An 18942-nucleotide genomic window follows, 5' to 3' on the forward strand; every position below is an offset into this window, starting at 1 on the left:
ACCCGGTCACGTGTGTCAATTTGTTGTTTCCACCAATCAAATCTCTCGCCACGCGACATTAACCAATCAAAACACGCCACGTCAACCAAAAGTGAGCTCTCCTACGTGCATTGTTTTTATTGCCAATACGTACATATCATTGGGCTTGGGTCCATCTATACTATTAAAGAGTCTCTCGTTGATTTAGAGTCTCTCAGCTCCTAATGATTGTTGTTACATTAGTACAAAATTTAAATAGAGATTAAGACAAAATTTTACTAAATCCAGCATTCTTCTTCACTTTCGTATCTCTTTCAATCAATTCCCTAACCTTAACCACATCCTCCCATCTCTCTGCATTTGCATACATCTCCACCATTACTTTATACACTCCTCCATCCTCAGGACACAACGCCTTCACTCGTTTTGCAGCTTTCTCTGCGACCTCTATGTTACCATGGATTCTACATCCCCCCAACAAACCACTCCATGCTAATAGTTTCTCTCGTTTTACTCCATCTTTAGGCATTTGCTCTATCATCTCCGCTGCTTCTTCGATCAACCCTGCTCTTCCAAGCAAATCCGCCATACAACCGTAATGTTTCAGCTCTCTGTCAATATGATACAAAGATCCCATTTCGTCGAAAAGGCTCCTAGCTTCATCAACTAGACCAGAATGGCTACAACCCACTAAAACGCTTATGAAGCTTACTCCATCCGGTTTGATACCAGAACTAACCATCTTACGGAAGTAATCAACCGTTAGCTCGCCATAACCATGCATAGCAAGACCAGTGATCATTGCATTCCATGTGAATAAAGTTTTATCTGAACATAACTCGAAGATCTCCATTGCTACATCGATAAAACCACATTTTGCATAGAAATCAACCAATCCTGTAGCTAAGAACGAATCTAAGAAAAGTTTGTTCCTTTTTATGTAATCATGTATAGCTTTCCCTTTCTCTAAATCCCCTGATTGAGCACAAGCTGAGAGAGTTGAAACAATGGCTACGTTATCAGATTTCAAACCCAAATCAATCATTTTGTCAAAGAGGTTGATAGCTTCTCTGCATTGATTCATCTGCGCATACCCAGCAATGAGACTATTCCACGAAACCAAATCACGAAATGGCATTGAATCAAACAACTCTCTTGCACGAACCATCTCACGGACCTTCACTAACCCATCGATCAACACATTGTAAGTAACAACATCTCTTTGAGGATTTTCGTCGAACAGCTTCAATGCATTATCGATTGAAGCAGTAGAAGAGTAAACACGAATCAGAGTATTCAAAGTGAACAAATCAGACAACAACCCGAATCTCAAAGCTTGACAATGCAACGTCTTCACTAATGTAAGATCACTATTCTTATTCGCTAAACAAGCCTTGAACACGAAAGGGAAAGTGTAGAAATCTGGAGGAACAGAGCGACGTCGCATCTCGATGAAGAAACGTTGAGAAGACAGAGACGGATCATGATTCAGTGTATAAACCCTAATGATGGTATTGAAGCAAAACGTTGACGGGTTTGTGATGAATCTGAAAACCGAAGTCGCGTAGCTCACGACCATATTTGACGATGACGCCGACGAAGAGTTCGATGAAGTCGGTGCGACGGAGGTGATGGCGAAGAGGACATTGGCGAAAACAGAGTTCTTGTTGAAATCATTTGAGATTCTGCTGGAAGTGATGTATTGGGCGTGAAACTGATGCAGGTGTTTTAGGGTTTTACACAGCTTCAAGAGATTTAAACAATTACTAGACTTTATCATACCGGTCATCTAAGAGCTTCACAAAGGAGAAAAATCAGAACTTTTTTATTTTTGCTAAAGAAATGACTCTTTATAGACTCTCTCACCACCAAACTACTGAAGAAGAATCAAATCAAGTTACATTTGCTACACTCGAATGACCTTTGTAAAGCTCAAAGTGTTTTTTTCGCCATCATCAAGAAGTTTTCAGTGTTATCAGCAGACTCTGTAAACGGAACAACAACACTAGAGGTTTCGTGTTACTTTTAATCAAGGGCAAGATTTTTCTTCATAGCTTCGTAAACAAGGTAAGAAATGCTTGCGGAAGGAATGACTTTGAAAAAGTTGGGAAAGATTCCTCTGTAGAAACCTTTTAGACCTTCGCCTCTTAGCGTTTTGAGGAACTCTTGGCTCATGCTAGTCTTTGAGCTATCAGCTTGCATTCTGATAGATAAGTGACTAAACTCAGTTCAAAACGGTAGAGAAGAATTTCAAAAGATATATAACAAAGCCCTTAGGTTTTAAGTTTTTTACCTTGTTCTTATGACCTGTAACGGGTAAACACACGATGCTCCAAGAGCTCCAGACGTCATCCCACATCCCAGTTGTATGAGAGGACCCGGCTCTGCACATCATATACGGTTTAGTATCATGTGATAGAGATTACAAATTTATAGATAACTTTTAAGGCACGATTAGTATCTAACCGGCAGTGTCATGAAGAAAATGTTTCCTCGATAAGTCTTTAAAAGTTTCGTAAGCAGCAAGGTCAATTCCTGCGTAAGGGATAATCCCAATAAGAGAGGGACAAAGACCCTTGTAGAAAGCTCGGGGTCCTTCTTGAATCCAAATATCCTTTGTGAGTTTCCACAACTTAGGTGTCCCAATCTCACTCACAAAAGTCTGTAACCGAGTCTTCACAAGATCCATAGGATATATAGCCGTTTGAGCTACTGCACCAGCCAATCCACCTGCCAAAAGCCTCCCGCTTGTACCAATATCACCATCCGCTCCCCCGATTATGGGTTTCAGCATTTCATAAGCAGCAAACTTTATGGCGCTTTCAGGAGCAACTTTAGTTACATTTAACCCATTACCTCTGAAGAAACCCAACAACTTGTCTTCTCTCCATATTTTCTTAATGGTCGGGACAACTCCCAAATTTGTTCGTTGAACTTGCAAAGCAACTTTTAGACGGTCCAGAGGCGCGGTTGCGGTTCTAGAAACAGCTCCAGCTATTCCTCCCGCAAGCAGTAACTTGCTTCTTTGCGCATGTGTACTTATACCGTCTGGTATAACAGCTTGCTCCCCAATGTCTATCAAGCATACTCTTTCCCAGTGGTGATAAATGTTCTCAATCGTAGCTTCATGAGGGTTTAGCAAAAGAAAATCCCTCCATTCTTCGAATGTTATAATTCCGTTGTTGTCCTTATCAACATGATCCATAAAAGAAGCTAATTCCTCATCTTTAATTTTAATGCCTACAACAAGAACATAACCGTGGAGAGTTTATATTATAGGTCGACAACACTGTTACACAATAACAGTAAAGCGTTTGAGAAATGAAAGTAAAAGAGCCAAATTTGCGACTAGACTCACTGAGCCAATATGTGTTAAACCCCAATAAAGCAACTCACAACCCACGGTTATGCAAACAAGGACAATGTCAAAGATAACACAGCCATTGTTAATATGCTGAATCTCCTAATCAGTAAGACAAATACAATCAGCAAAAAGGTCATCCTTCTTTGACTCAAAACATTTGCTTCCACATTGCATCAAGAACAGTTCAAAACAGAGGCATGTTCAATTTCAATTAACCAACCAATCTATCAGTAACTAGAAAAGTTAAGCAAAATCTACATCCATAACTCAATAAAGGTTTCATCTTTTGCTTATGGGAAGATAGTTGCAAAGCAACAGTAGCTTCCCCAGTAATGGAACAGTATGAAAGAATCAAAAAAAAAAAAAAATTTTAACATACCAGCTTTATCAAGAGCCTCCCAAAGCTCCTCTGGGCAAATGTCACCATTGTGTTCAACATCAATAGCCTGAAAAATCTTGTAAAGCTCAAGCTCCTTAGCGTCCATGTAACGACGAAACTCCTGGTAATCCACACGCCCATCTCGATTCGCGTCGCAGACTTTGAGAAAATCGCTAGCGTACCTATACTGCGGAGAGATACTAAGCGAAGACATACCTTTCTCGATCTGTGTACCGTCTAAGAACCCTACCTTGGAATTGTCGAAGAATTCGAACAGTTTTCGAATCCTCATGTCTCTCTCTTCGTTGGTCTCACGTAATGCAACCAGCACGTGCTCCATTGTTGCTTCCACGGGCCGCGGTTTCTTCTTACCCGGATTTTGGTTTGGTTTCTTCGTCTCCATTGTTGATTTTAACACAGATTGAGTAAAATTCGAAAAAGCTTTTGGGGGATGATGATTCTAATGTCTCTTCATTCCTCTGGATGAGTTTCTATTGGTCCACGAATCTCGGAAGAAGAATTCAACAGAATTTGAAAAACGTGAGATTTTGAGGTCGGTGAGCCAAAAAAAAAATATCTAACCGTCTCAATCTTCCATGGACAGCTGGAGGAGAGGAGACTCCATTATTTTTACATGGACCCCTTCAGCTGCTGTTTCCACTACCAGACATACTGTATGTGATGACACAAAACAACAAACACACCAGTCAAATCAAACCCGGTCTAGTTTAAGTGAATCACAACAACGAACTAGTGTAATTTTAACCGGTTTACATAGCTTTAAACCAGAACAAAACCATCTTTGAACGTATCTGTAATAATAGTGTCAGTGTGAAAGGTTTTGGAACCAAGACAACAACGAATATTATGTAGACCATTGAAATATTATGTGAATGTGATGTATTTGACAACGCCAAGTGCTTCTTACATACACGTAACTGTTACAGATATATCAATATCACATCAGAGGAAGATGACAACAAATTGGTCCTTATTTTCAATAATTCAATTCTTCGTATACAAACAAAATTAACTTTGAAAAACATGTAGTGGACATGGTTTTTACTATTTCTTCATGTACTAAGTGATTGGTAACCATCTTCCCGGTTCTGTCTCCGGTATATCACGGCGGCTATTAAAACCACTACCGCCACCAACACCGTCACAGCCAAAAATGCTAAAACGCTCACGCTTCCCGCAGGTGCCTACAATGAAGTGGCATATATATTAATGTCAGTAAAGTAATCACATGGCACCCAAACAGTATATGTATTGAAAACGGTTTGACCTAAACTGAGATTCAGTACCGGGTGGGTAAACGGGTTACCTGAAAAAGATTAGGCAAGGAGAGCTCTGGTTCAGGCAACTGCTGAACAACAAAGATGTGAAAGAGTCCCATAACTCCGGTATGACCAACGGCACTACTGTAGTTAACCTCCAAAGTCAATGTCTCTTCATAGCTCACTTTCACTGGATCAGCAGGATAACAAGACGTCATTCCAACAATGTAACCAGCTTCGTTTCCAGGTTCAACTCCATTCCCATACTTGGCCATCGAAGTACATATTTCTTCACCGCTCTGATCCACAAACACAAGACTCTCAATTCAATACAAATTTGTTTTCAATCTTTTCGCTTTTGCAGTAGCTTAAACTAAATCAGTCTTAGTTACATCTCGGTACAGAGCAGCACCGATACCACCCGCGTGCTGGTGAGCTACGCCGTAGACAATATACCCATTAAATGGCATCACTAAGCTCTTTTTCTTAACATCAATGCATCCATCGCCATTGGTTTTGCACGGTTCCACATCGTATTCCACCTATAAAAGCACACAAGACCCTAAAATTGTTAGAGATTGAAGTCATGTAACAGAATTAAGAAGTTCTTACTGACTTTGCAAATATGTTCTTGGCTATCTCCTACTGATTTTTTCCAAGAATCTGTAACATCGAAAATATAAATTTTAGCGGGCAAAACCGTCTTGTCCCAATCAACCCATTTCACAGTGTACTTCAAATACAGATTTCTTTTTTTCTCTCCATTGCCAAATCCGCTTTTCACAGGACACTGAGTCTTATCGTAGCAGCAGTGTAAACCTCCTTTGTATCCCGGTTTTATAGTACGACCGTACTCATTAACGGTTACATTATAGAGATCACAGAGACATTCTATGCATCCTGTCTTGTCCTCCACACCTCTGGTGTCTATAGCGTGAATGTTGAGAAGCCATTTGAATTCATAGCCATCAGGTCTTTCCTCAGGGTTATCGATTTCAATGGCGTAAGGATCAGGAACATACGTAGAGGTATTTCGGGTTTCAGATCCTGACCCAAAGTAATGTCTGAGCACTGGACTCCTGCACAACCCTCCGTTTTTGACAAGAATAATATCCGATGCCGAATAAAGATTGCTTTTGGGGTCTTGCCTTCGTAACATTTCTTGCTGTGGAAGCTTAGCACCTTTACGCACATAGTGAGGTTGGACAGCCCAGTGGTGGAGATATGTCTCGTGTAGAGGGACGGGGTTGCCCGCTTCATCAACCACTTCAGCATGGAAACTTTTGAGGCCGATATGCCCTCTTGGGAAATCCATGTCAAGTAAGTAAAAATCTGACACTGATCCAGGACTCATCACCAGTTTTGGCGAGTAAAAGACTGCAGATTTTATCTTTTTCTTGGTACCTAGGAAGCCTTGGCTCGGTGATGCGAGCAGAGCAATAACTAAGAACAAGATCAGCGAGCTTATGTGGTAACGAGCCATATTATCTCCTGTTTCAAGATCATAAAGGAATGTGATTTAGCAAATAAAAATCATAAACATGTGATAAAGTAACTCAAACTCTAAACCTAACTCTAACCCTAATTTAACAAAAATATTTAATTTAGTACATGGTTGCTTATTTATATATTATAAATCCAAAATTGTACAAACTTTACATCATCCAACATTTCATATCATCCTGAGGTGAGGTATAATCAAATTACGAAAACCCAAACATACAGTATAAATGATCCCAAAACCAAGAAATTCTATTGCGAAACCGATCACAGAAGGAAAAAAAAGAGAGATTTAAAAGCACATAATTCAATTGCGAAATCAAAACATGCACAGAGAAACAGAGATGATAGATAAAGAGAGAGAGAGAGGTTTACATGGATAGAGTTATCTCTATTTGTTTTATTGTGTGAATTACGAATTGCCCCGTATATAAGCGCAAAGACGTATCTGACACGTGCACTGACGTCCTCACTCTCGTCACATACACGTTTCTAGTTACATATTGGACCAATCTACTTCAGCTGCCGTTTCCACTCCCAGACATACTGTATATGATGGCACAAAACAACAAACACACCAGTCAAATCAAACCCGGTTTAGTTTGAGTGAATCACAACAACGAACTAGTATTAATTTTAACCGGTTTACATAGCTTTAAACAAGAACAAAACCATCTTGGTCCATGTTATAAGAGATTAAAGTATCTGTAATACAGAAAGACAACAACGAATACAACTTTGTATGTGGTAGGCCATTGAAAATTTGAAATATCGTGTGAACGTGATGTATTTGACAAAGCAATGTTCTTCTTACATGTAACTGTTACAGAAATATCACATCAGAGGAAGATGACAACAAAATGTTCTTTGTTTTTAATTCTTCGTATACAAAAGAAATTTCACTTTGAAAAACATGTCGTCGACATGGTTTTACTCTCTTTTTTCATGTACTAAGAGATTGATAACCATCTTCCCGGTTCTGTCTTCGGTATATCACGGCGGCCATTAGAACCACTACCGCCACCAAAACCGTCACAGCCAAAAATGCTAACACGTTCACGCTTCCCACAGGTGCCTACAAGGAAGTTGGCGTATATTAACGTCAGTAAAGTAATCACATGGCACAATATCTCCGAGATTCAGTACCTAGTGGGTTTTACCTGAAAAAGATTAGGCAAGGATAGCTCTGGTTCAGGCAACTGCTGAGCAACGAGGATGTAAAAGAGTCCCATAACTCCCGTATGACCAACGGCACTACTGTAATTAAACTCCATATTCAGTGTCTCTCCGTAGCTCACTTTAACTGGATCAGCTGGATAACAAGACGTCATTCCTACAATGTAACCAGCTTCGTTTCCAGGTTTAACTCCATTGCCATACTTGGCCATCGAAGTACATATTCCTTCACCGTTCTGATCAACAACACAATAGTCTCTCAATTCAATATACAAATGTGTTTTCAATCTTTTCGATTTTTGCACTAGCCTAAAGTAAATCAGATTTAGTTACCTCACGGTATAGAGCAGCACCAATACCACCCGCATGTTGGTGAGCTACACCGTAGACAATATACCCATTAAATGGCATCACTAAGCTCTTCTTCTTAACATCAATGCATCCATCACCATTAGTTTTGCACGGTTCCACATCGTATTCCACCTAAAAAAACACACAAAGACCCTAAAATTGTTAGAGAATGAAGTCATGTAACAGAATTAAGCAAAATATGAAAGTTCTTACTGACTTTGCAAAAATGTTCTTGGCTATCTCCTACTGATTTTTTCCAAGAATCTGTAACATCGAAAATATAAATTTTAGCGGGCAAAACCGTGTTGTCCCAATCAACCCATCTCAAGGTATACTTCAAATACAGATCTCTTGTCTTCTCCCCATTGTCAAATCCACTTTTCACCCGACATTGAGTCTTATCGTAGCAGCAGTATAAACCTCCTTTGTATCCTGGTCTTATAGCACGACCATACGAATCAGTGGTTACATTATAGAGATCACAAAGACATTCTATGCATCCTTTCTTGTCTTCCACACCTCTCGTGTCGATTGCGTGAACGTTAAGAAGCCATTTGAATTCATAGCCATCAGGTCTTTCCTCAGGGTTATCGATTTCAATGGCGTAAGGATCAGGAACATACGTAGAGGTATTGCGGGTTTCAGATCCTGACCCAAAGTAATGTCTGAGTACTGAACTCCTGCACAACCCTCCGTTTTTGACAAGAATAATATCCGATGATGTCGAATCAAGATTGCTTTTGGGGTCTTGCCTTTGAAACCCGTGATTCCGAAACATTTCTTGCTGTGGAAGCTTAGCACCTTTACGCACATAGTAAGGTTCGACAACCCAGTGGTGCAGATATGTCTCGTGTAGAGGGACGGGGTTGCCCGCTTCATCAACCACTTCAGCATCGAAACTTTTGAGGCCGATATGCCCTCTTGGGAAGTCCATATCGAATAAGTAAGAATCTGACACTGATCCTGGACTCATCACTAGTTTTGGTGATAAAAAGACTGCAGATTTTATCTTTTTCTCGGTCCGTAGGAAGCCTTGGCTCAGTGATGCGAGCAGAGCAAGAAGTAAGAACAAGATCAGCGATCTCATGTGGTAACGAGCCATATTATCTCCTGTTTCAAGATCATATATATAGAGACAGATAAGGAATGTGACTTTAGCTGGTAAAAATCATAACCAAAGGGAAACATAACTTCGTTTGATTTTATAGGAACCAAAACTAACAAACCCACTTGAACCCTAATTCAGCCTTTATTTAGCACATGGTTTCTTAATTATAAATCCAAAATTTTAAAACTTTCAAGCAGCCCATATGTCATATCATCCTGAGGTATAATCAAATTTCGAAAAACCCATAACAGAGAGAATAAAAGATCCCAAAATTTGCGAAACCAATCACAGAAGAAGAAGAATAAAAAAAGATTTAAAAGCACATAATTCAATTGCGAAAACAAAACACAAAAGAAACAAAGATGATAAATAAAGAGAGATAGAGAGAGAGAGAGGGGTTTACGTGGGTTACGAATTCGGATGAACAGAGATGGCTTTCCCGCTTGTAAATGAATGAATGAAGTGTGCCCAGCCAATGAAGAAGAAACGATTGGGGAGTTATCTCTATTTATTTATCGTGTGAATTACGAATTGCCCCATATAAGCGCAGAGATGTAAGCTTCTCTATTATCTGCCACGTGTAAAACCACTGACGTCCTCACTCTCGTCACAGACCCGGTTTTGTTTTTTTTTTTCTTTCAGTTCTCTTACAAAAAGATATTACAAATATAAAATAAAATGTGGGGACATGGTTCATAGGCGACCGAAGCAAAAAAAAGAAAAAAGATGACCATATAAAATAAAATGATAGAATGGGTGTTGTTGTTACTTAAAAAGATAGGATTTGTGTTCTTGGTTCTCCTTTAGTAGCAGTTTCAGTTTTTGGATTTTCGATGTTTGTGTATTGGAATTGTACTTGTTCTTATCCAATTTGTTTCCGTTTTTGTTTCTCAAGGTCTTGAACTAATTTAGTTAGGAATATAAAATGAGAATATTATTAGATCTGTCTTATTAGGCCATATTTATCGGTAGATCACCCCATGTGATCTAAGCCCATATTAAAATCAAATTTAATGAACAGTGGCTATAAGATCGGTCCAAGATCAGTTCTTGTCCTGATCTAACGCTGACGTGTCACACGGAAAAGTTCGGTTTCAATTTTTTTTTTCTTTCACATTTCTTTTTCTTCGACATTTCTTTTTCTTCTTCTCTTGCAAATGGCGACAAGGCGAAAAGGCGAGCAATTTGTGTTCCGGATCTTACCGTCGTCTCCTCTGTCTCGTTCCGGCCATTGAATCACCCAGTCGACCGATCTCCTTGTCTCCTCGTCTCCTTGTTTCGTCGTGTCCACCGATTCTCGTCGTATCCTCTCTCTCCTCTGTCCCCCGAAGTCAAGAGATCTCCTCTGTGTCGCCAAGCTTAAGAACTCGTCGTCTTCTCTGTCTCCTCTGTCTCGTCGGGTTAATAGACAAGGTAATCTCCTCTGTCTCGTCGTCTTCTCTGTCTCAGAGGTTGAATTTGGTCTAAGGAGTGAATTAGTGATGAAGTGGGGATGAGATTTTTGGTGGCTTTAGCTACAAGTATGCAAGTAAGATTAGTCTTTGATCAAATCTGTATTTGTTGTTGCTCTAGGGATTGGTTTTGATTAGGTTTGTTTGATGAAGACCTTTAGGGTTGATTCTGATGATATAAAATGGGGATTTGGTGAAATAATTTCAGACATAGATGCAACAGTTTCGTTGGTGTTCTAAGAAGAAGATGCCTTCTATTTCATTGGAATCTAGTTAATAAAGAAGCATTGATAGAGTTTTATGAGGATGAGTGGGTGTAAGATGTTTTATCTCTGATTTTGGAATAATGGTTATGTGCAGGCGCAGTTGGCAAAGCTCCCGAAGAATCTTTTGGCGAAAGCTTCTCTGACTAAGGCCACTGGACAAGTATGTATGTGTTATGGTGTAGAAGAATCAAGAATGTATAAAATAAATAATGACTTGTGTGTCTTATGGCATTTCTCATTTTCTTTAAAGGCGTTGGCGCAGCTTCCTCAAGTGATTTCATCTCTGGACGCTCATATAGAAAGTGGATTGCACAGGTTTGGATTTTCTTTGACTTGCAAGAACTACCCTATTTTTTGAACAGCATCCAATTTAAATCATTCAAAACTTGTATCAACTGGAGTTTGACTCTAATAGATAGCTTCAAGCCTTCAAAACCATTGACTGAGAAATGTGATGAGAGAATACTCCCTTTAATAATGAAGAATACTCGTGTTCTAATTTTGAAGGCTTTTCTTGTCTCAACACAGCGGTGTTCATTTGAACACAGTAACTCAGTTACTTGAAAACATGGAAAGCACACACCTGTATTATTACCATACTGGCTCCGTTTGGGAGTATGGTTTTATCTCTGAATTAAGTATCTTGTTTCTTCTGATCACTTGGATCTGTACAACATTCTTAGTCGGCATTATGATATCCTGGCCTCTGATCTAGGTTAGTCTTGTTTCAGGTCTCTGATTAGGTTAGCCTTGTTTCGGAATAGCGGGTATAAGATGCTTCTTCAAGGAGGGGAAACACCTAACGATGAGAAAGATTCTAACCAAACAGAGTCGCAAAATAGAGCTGGTAATTCAGATAGGAATCATGGACCTCATAGTTTCGTAAACCAGAATCATCATAATCCATGGAACATGGAAGGACGGGCAATGACAGCTTTAAATTCATTTGGTCAGAATGCAAGATCAAGAACAACAACAACATCTACCCCAGGCTGGTCTCGAAGAGTTCAACATCAGCAAGCAGTTATAGAGCCTGCAATGATCAATGAGAAAAGAAAAACTCTCTCGGAGCTGTTTTTATCTCTGATTCTCTTCCGGTTTGGGAGTATGGTTTTATCTCTGATTCTCTTAAATGTTGTGGAGGAAGTAAGAGAATCTGCTTCTGCTGTGTCGCATTGTGTAACTTTATTTTATTTATTATGTGATTATGAAACATTGAAACTTGATTGATATTTGCTTAACACTGAACTATGTGGTTCACTTTATTATATACAATGTGTATTGAACATAATGATACTTCGATACATCTTTCACCTTCATAACGAGTTCTAAAAAGCCAACATAAAAATTGTAATATGTTTAAGAATATTAATAAACATTATATTATTAAATAGTATTAAATATTCTTAAATTATTTATTAAACATTAATCTATGTATTTATTAATCCATATATTTTTATGAATTTTAGTAAAGTTTTATAAGTTTGCAATTAAAATGTTATTTTATAAATTTTTATAATTGTAATATGTTTAAAAATATTAATAAACATTATATTATTAAATAGTATTAAACATTCTTAAATTATTTATTAAACATTAATCTATGTATTTATTAAACATTTTAAAATTTCTATAAGAATATTATATTATTAAATCTTAAGATCTTATACATGTTCCCCAATAACTTACTTCTTAACAAAAGTTCTTAAGAACTGATCTTACATTATTTTTACAATATTTCTCCCCTAAGAACACCCTTACCTGATCCCCCTATAAACATGCCCTTATCATTGTCACTTTTTTCTTTTTCTTTTCCCACCTGCCATATATCTATTGTCAAATAACTTTTATACTCTTCATCTTTTTTATCGAATTTTTTTTTTCTTTGTTTCTCAGACATAAACAATCAAAACTTTCTCTTTTCTCATAACTCTCGATTTTTCTCTTTCTACCGACTTTTCATCTTCTCCTTTTTCAATATGAAATTGCTATCTGAATCTCTCACTTTTCTGAGTTCTCCTGCATGTAATGATGGATTTCATCATGCAGTCAGTTATACTATGGTCGAATCCCCCGACTGCTCCGCCTCCATCCGTCATGGCCGGAAAAATATCTGAGACGAGTTCCAGAGTTGAGACCTCTGTCTGATTCGCTTGCCTCCTCCGTAGCATGCAATACCACTAGGTCTAGTTCCAGAATTCTTATATCGGACAATAGGTAAGCAAAATTGTAGGTCTGCAGATTCGGTGGACCAGGTCCAGTCGACCAGGTTTTTGTCCATCCCTATTATGCCTTTCGTTCTCTTGAGTGGACTATATCTGTTTGGTCATGCGTTCTGTGTCCATTGATAACAATAAAACTTGTCCACACTGCAGGTCTGCAAATCCGGTGTCTGGTGGACCAGATCCAGCAGACCAATTTTTTGTCCACCACTATCAAACTTGTCTACACTGCATGATCCGGTGTCTGGTGGATTAGATCCAGCCTACCAGGTTTTTGTCCACCACTATTATATCCTTCTTTCTCATGAGTTGGACCATATCCGTTTGGTCATGTATTTTGTGTCTATTGCTAACAAAAAACGTGTCCACACTGCAGGTCTGCAAATCCAGTGGACCACATCCAACAACCAAGGTTTTTGTCCACCATTATTATGTCCTTCATCTCTTGAGTGGACCACATCCAACAGCCAATGTTTTTGTCCACCACTATTATGTCCTTCATCTCTTGAGTAGACCACACTCAAGGTTTGGTCTGACGATTTGTGTCCACTGCTAACAAAAAAAAAAAGTGTCCACACTACTATAACTTGTATATTGAAAGAGAAATGTGTTTCATATGACATAAATAAAAGGAGAACAACAAAGGCCAATTTAAGTATTAAGTTATGGATTATAAATACAGGACATCAAATTGTGGACCAAAAATTTAGATGAGAAAGAGAATTATGTCTATAGCCAATGTTGTCCACCGCAGAAACTGTAAGATCTTATACCAAACAATTAGGACCGGACCCGCGCTACAGCACGGGGGAATGTTCACAAATACATGGATTGGTATATGTTATATTTTATTTCACGATCAATATAATATATATTTTTGTAATGAGTTTGGACATTGGATAAAATAATATTAGGAAAAAGAGAGCAAATGATAATACACTGGGTTTTGATAAAATAAAATAAAAAGAGATAAAATTCTAACATTATCATGAATTTAGATAAAATAAAATAATGAATAAATTGTATTAATTTTTTAAATAGATACAGGAAAATATTGTGTAAGTAATTAAGTTTGATTCAAAAAAAAAGATTATATAAACATAAAATATTCTCGGGATAAATTTTTTACATGTTCTGACCCGTTGCAAAATTACATACATGTTCTGACATTAGAATATATGTAACCCACAATACATAAAAAAATAGTCTCTAGATTCCTTACCAATGATATCTACAAAAACACATATTGATTTAGGAACATAATAAATGGATTCTTGCAAAAAAAAAAAATACATATAAACTTACATATAAACTAATGAAAACGGATATGATAAATAACAAAAATACAAATATAAGCTTATTGTTTCCAAGTTATTTTTTGGTGTGTTGCTTATGTTATTGGAAGAATGACAGCCATTTGGAAAGCTTAATCGAGAAATGAAGCAAATAATATGTGGAAGGTATAATGAGTTTAACCTAGATGACTAACATGTATTTATAGAGAGTCGTATAATTGTTACTCGATTAAGTTAGATTTAATGGTATATTCTCCTAATTTTTGAAATATTAACCATATTTAATTCGGTAATCAAATCTTAGAAGGAAATATATTTGGGCTTTGTTAATTTAGGATAGTAATTAATAAGATTTACGGTATCTAAATCAATTAGATGACTAAAAATTAGGTACAGTTTCTAAGGAAATATCTTTGTAACTAAATGATATTTCTATAATTCAAAATTGCATAGTAAATATTCCGATTGTACTTCTATAATTTTAAAATACCATAATTATAGTTTCCGAAATTGAAGCTTTGTCGACTAACATAATACTAATTGTTTGCTAGTTTCCTAAATTACAGGAACCAAAAATATTTTAGTTTCCTAAAAACGATTTTCTGTTTTCATAAATTTTGGGTAGTTATTATTATTCGTAAATTTAGAAGATAAAATATACACTAATTAGCAAATTTTGTTAGTTTCCTAAATTGAAGGAACGACCAATATTCTCATAGTTAGTTTCTTTTTGTTTTAATTACATTTCCAAATCATTACCCGATAACCCAATCTTAAAGAAGTGGATATTTATGACCCGGATCCGTTTTGTTAATTTCGGGTTATTTTGCCAATTTTGAACCGACCCGAAAACAATTTTGTACTTCTCTTTTACTTATATAGGGATTAAAGAATAGTTTTTTCTCATTTTTTATTATAGGGATAAATTTATCTTTTTATTTATGTCACAAAGATGAAAAATGGCAGTTCTCACAAGAAAAACTATAAACTGGCATTTCTAACAACTTTTTTTTTAAATGGCATTTCTGGCCAAATATATAATTTTTATAAATTTTAAATAATATATTATGTACTGTATATAAAATAAAAAAATTTTAGAATCTTAACTAGTATTATCCCCACAAATGGTATGATACAATTTTGAGTCTCTTATTTTTTAAAAGATAGTTTTTTGAAATTAAAATTATTTAAATGGAATAGAAGTAGTATACATGTTTAAACATTTCAAATTTTATAAAAATTGGAACTCATTGCATTTAATTATTTTTTAAACATAAAACATATTAAAATAAAAGTACAATTCATAAATGGGGAAAATGATTAATTGTAATATTGAGTTGCGCCAAATTTTCCCTAAATATTCTCAACCAAATCATTTTGCAACTGTTTATGTTTTTCTCTATCACGAATGTTCATTATACTGGCGACACTTAAAAGCCTGGTTGTTGGAAACGTGAAATCCACTTCTGAAATTCTGTTGGACTCTAATTATGTGAATTCGGATGGATCAAACTGAGTATACCCATCTAGTTGGTTTATGTTTTGAAATTTAAGTGTTTACCTAAACTACAACAACCACACATTAAACATTATCACGATTAAGTGTATAAATCCTAATGATCGTATTGAAGCGACTAGTATGAAAGGATTTGGAACAAAGACAACAACGAATATAATCTTTGTTATACACTTTATATGCAGACCATTGAAAAATTGTGTGAATGTGATGTATTTGACAAAGCAAAGTTCTTCTTACACGTAACTGTTGTTACAGATAATATCACATCAGACGGAAGATGACAACGAAATGTTCTTAATTTTTAATTCTTCGTATACAAACAAAATTCACTTTGAAAAACATGTCGTCGACATGGTTTTACTCTTTTTCTTCATGTAGTAAGAGAATGGTAACCATCTTCCCGGTTCTGTCTCTGGTATGTCACGGCGGCTATTAGAACCACTACCGCCACCAACACCGTCACAGCCAAAAATGCTAAAACGCTCACGCTTCCCGCATGTGCCTACAAGGAAGTTGGCGTATACTAACGTCAGTAAAGTAATCACATGGCACAATATATATCTCCGAGATTCAGTACCGAGTGGGTTATACCTGAAAAAGATTAGGCAAGGAGAGCTCTGGTTCAGGCAACTGCTGAGCAACGAGGATGTAAAAGAGTCCCATAACTCCGGTATGACCAACGGCACTACTGTAATTAACCTCCAAAGTCAATGTCTCTCCATAGCTCACTTTCACTGGAGCAGCAGGATAACATGACGTCATTCCTACAATGTAACCAGCTTCGTTTCCAGGTTCAACTCCATTGCCATACTTGGCCATCGAAGTACATATTCCTTCACCATTCTGATTCACAAACGAAAGAGTCTCAATTCAATGAAAATGTTTAAACCTTTTCGTTTTTGCAGTAGCTTAAACTAAACCAGTATTAGTTACCTCTCGGTACAGAGCAGCACCTACACCACCAGCATGTTGGTGAGCTACGCCGTAGACAATATACCCATTAAATGGCATCATGAAGCTGTTTTTCTTAACATCAATGCATCCATCGCCATTGGTTTTGCACGGTTCCACATCGTATTCCACCTGAAAAAGCACACAAAGACCCTATTAATATTGTTAGAGAATGAAGTCAGAAGTAACAGAGCTAAGCAAATAGGAAAGTGCTAACTGACATGGCAAATATGTTCTTGGCTATCTGTAACGTCGAGAATATAAATTGTAGCAGGCAAAACCGTGTAGTCCCAATCAACCCATTTCACAGTATACTTCAAATACAGATTTCTTTGTTTCTCTCCATTGCCAAATCCGCTTTTCACCCGACACTGAGTCTTATCGTAGCAGCAGTGTAAACCTCCTTTGTATCCGGGTCTTAAAGCACGACCGTACTCATTAACGGTTACATTATAGAGATCACAATGACATTCTGTGCATCCTGTCTTGTCCTCCACACATCTGGTGTCTATAGCGTGAATGTTGAGAAGCCATTTGAATTCATAACCATCAGGTCTCTCCTCAGGATTATCGATTTCAACAGCGTAAGGATCAGGAACATACGTCGAGGTTTTGCGGGTTTCAGATCCTAAACCAAAGTAGTGTCTGAGCACTGAACTCCTGCACAACCCTCCGTTTTTAACAAGAATAATATCCGAAGATCTCGAATCAAGATTGGTTTGTGGATCTTGCTGTGAGAATCCGTGATTCGCAAACATTTCTCGCTGTGGAAGCTTAGAACCTTTACGCACATAATACGGTTGGACAGCCCAGTGGTGGAGATATGTCTCATGTAGAGGGACGGGTTTGCCCGCTTCATCAACTACTTCAGCATCGAAACTTTTAAGACCGATATGCCCTCTTGGGAAATCTATGTCGAATAAGTAAGGATCTGACACTGATCCTAAACTCATCACCAGTTTTGGTGAGAGAAAGACTGCAGATTTTATCTTATTCTTGGTCCCTAGGAAGCCTTGGCTCGGTGATGCGAACAGAGCAAGAACTAAGAACAGCAAGATCAGCGATGACATGTGGTAACGAGCCATATTATCTCCTGTTTCAAGATTATAACATATGGGATAAATATATCTCTCAAACTCGAAACCTAACTTGGTTTGATTTTATAGGAACCAAAACTAACAAACCCACTTGAACCCTGATTTAAGCAGAACAAGATTATATCTAGTACATGGTTTCTTAAATTGGTTTGTTAAATTTACAAAATTTCCAGCAGCTAATATTTCATATCATCCTGAGGTATAATCAAAATTCGAAAACCCAAACATAGAGGATCAAAAGATACCAAAATCAAGAAATTGAGAAACCAATCACAGAAGTAGAAAACAAAAAAAGGTTTCAAAAGCACATAATTCAATTGCGAAATCAAAAGCACAGAGAAACAAAGAGAGAGGGGTTTACGTACGTGGGTACGAATTCGGATGAACAGAGCTAGCTTTCCCGCTTGCAATGAAGAAGTGTGTGCCCCCAGGCAATGAAGAAGAAAACGATTGGAGAGTTTTCTCTATTTATTTATCATCTTAATTACGAATATGCCCCATAAGCGCAGAGACGTAATGAGAGACGAGCTTCGCTATTACCTGACACGTGTAACCACTGACGTCCTCACTCTCGTCACAAACTCCAGGTTTTGCTTTTCATCTTTCAACTCTCTTTGACCATATCCATTTAGTAATTTTATATGAATATCTTAAATTTTTATTTTTAATTAATTTAAATATAATTTAATTAGATGTTTTAAAAGTGAACAAATATGTTTTTAAGGAGGTGTTATTGGATTGTGGTTTTTAAAGGAGTTTGATGTATTTAAGAATCAGGTGTTATTCAATTGGGTATTTTTAAAAATCCATTAAAATCTAGTGTTATTCAATATCTACTGGATTTTGTGTGATTTTGGATTTCAACGTACTTTGCTTCTAAAATATGAACAAACACAATACCACACTTTTCTCAATCATTTCATTTTCTTCTCCTCTTTTTAGATTGATCTCTAGCCTTTGACATATTATTGTTTGATTTTTTTTCTCAATCCTTTTATATAATC

The 18942-nt window shown here is 37.1% G+C and overlaps 5 protein-coding genes and 1 long non-coding RNA gene across 8 annotated transcripts; 1 reads left to right on the top strand and 5 right to left on the bottom strand.

Moving 5' to 3' along the window:
- On the bottom strand, positions 8-1789 carry LOC104739172 (pentatricopeptide repeat-containing protein At5g61800-like). Its single transcript, XM_010459443.2, has one exon. It carries the CDS (start codon positions 1766-1768, stop codon positions 242-244), a length of 1527 nt encoding a protein of 508 aa, XP_010457745.1. The 5' UTR covers positions 1769-1789; the 3' UTR covers positions 8-241.
- Positions 1785-4361, bottom strand: LOC104739163 (calcium-binding mitochondrial carrier protein SCaMC-1-like). The gene is made up of 4 exons (XM_010459431.2): positions 3723-4361; positions 2446-3219; positions 2273-2363; positions 1785-2182 (listed from the first exon to the last, which is right to left on the bottom strand). Exons 1-4 carry the CDS (start codon positions 4123-4125, stop codon positions 2005-2007), a joined length of 1446 nt encoding a protein of 481 aa, XP_010457733.1. The 5' UTR covers positions 4126-4361; the 3' UTR covers positions 1785-2004.
- Positions 4606-6973, bottom strand: LOC104739180. 3 transcript variants are annotated; one of them, XM_010459462.2, is made up of 5 exons: positions 6878-6973; positions 5619-6493; positions 5395-5544; positions 5050-5301; positions 4606-4927 (listed from the first exon to the last, which is right to left on the bottom strand). In XM_010459462.2, the coding sequence occupies exons 2-5, from the start codon at positions 6483-6485 to the stop codon at positions 4796-4798; spliced, it is 1401 nt and encodes a 466-aa protein (XP_010457764.1). In that variant the 5' UTR covers positions 6486-6493; positions 6878-6973; the 3' UTR covers positions 4606-4795. The 3 variants fall into 3 exon arrangements, with proteins under 3 accessions (XP_010457764.1, XP_010457771.1, XP_010457757.1); XM_010459469.2 differs by lacking the exon at positions 6878-6973 and adding an exon at positions 6726-6867; XM_010459455.2 differs by lacking the exon at positions 6878-6973 and adding an exon at positions 6662-6867.
- On the bottom strand, positions 7263-9648 carry LOC104739202. The gene is made up of 5 exons (XM_010459479.2): positions 9541-9648; positions 8247-9139; positions 8012-8161; positions 7663-7914; positions 7263-7577 (listed from the first exon to the last, which is right to left on the bottom strand). The coding sequence occupies exons 2-5, from the start codon at positions 9129-9131 to the stop codon at positions 7446-7448; spliced, it is 1419 nt and encodes a 472-aa protein (XP_010457781.1). The 5' UTR covers positions 9132-9139; positions 9541-9648; the 3' UTR covers positions 7263-7445.
- Positions 10938-11430, top strand: LOC104756869. The gene is made up of 3 exons (XR_002035745.1): positions 10938-11014; positions 11105-11169; positions 11383-11430. It is a non-coding gene; the product is annotated as an uncharacterized LOC104756869 (long non-coding RNA).
- Positions 16077-18413, bottom strand: LOC104739234. The gene is made up of 5 exons (XM_010459521.2): positions 18304-18413; positions 17063-17934; positions 16824-16973; positions 16482-16733; positions 16077-16392 (listed from the first exon to the last, which is right to left on the bottom strand). The coding sequence occupies exons 2-5, from the start codon at positions 17924-17926 to the stop codon at positions 16261-16263; spliced, it is 1398 nt and encodes a 465-aa protein (XP_010457823.1). The 5' UTR covers positions 17927-17934; positions 18304-18413; the 3' UTR covers positions 16077-16260.

Source organism: Camelina sativa, chromosome 2 (assembly GCF_000633955.1).
Source record: "Camelina sativa cultivar DH55 chromosome 2, Cs, whole genome shotgun sequence".
NCBI lineage: Eukaryota > Viridiplantae > Streptophyta > Magnoliopsida > Brassicales > Brassicaceae > Camelina > Camelina sativa.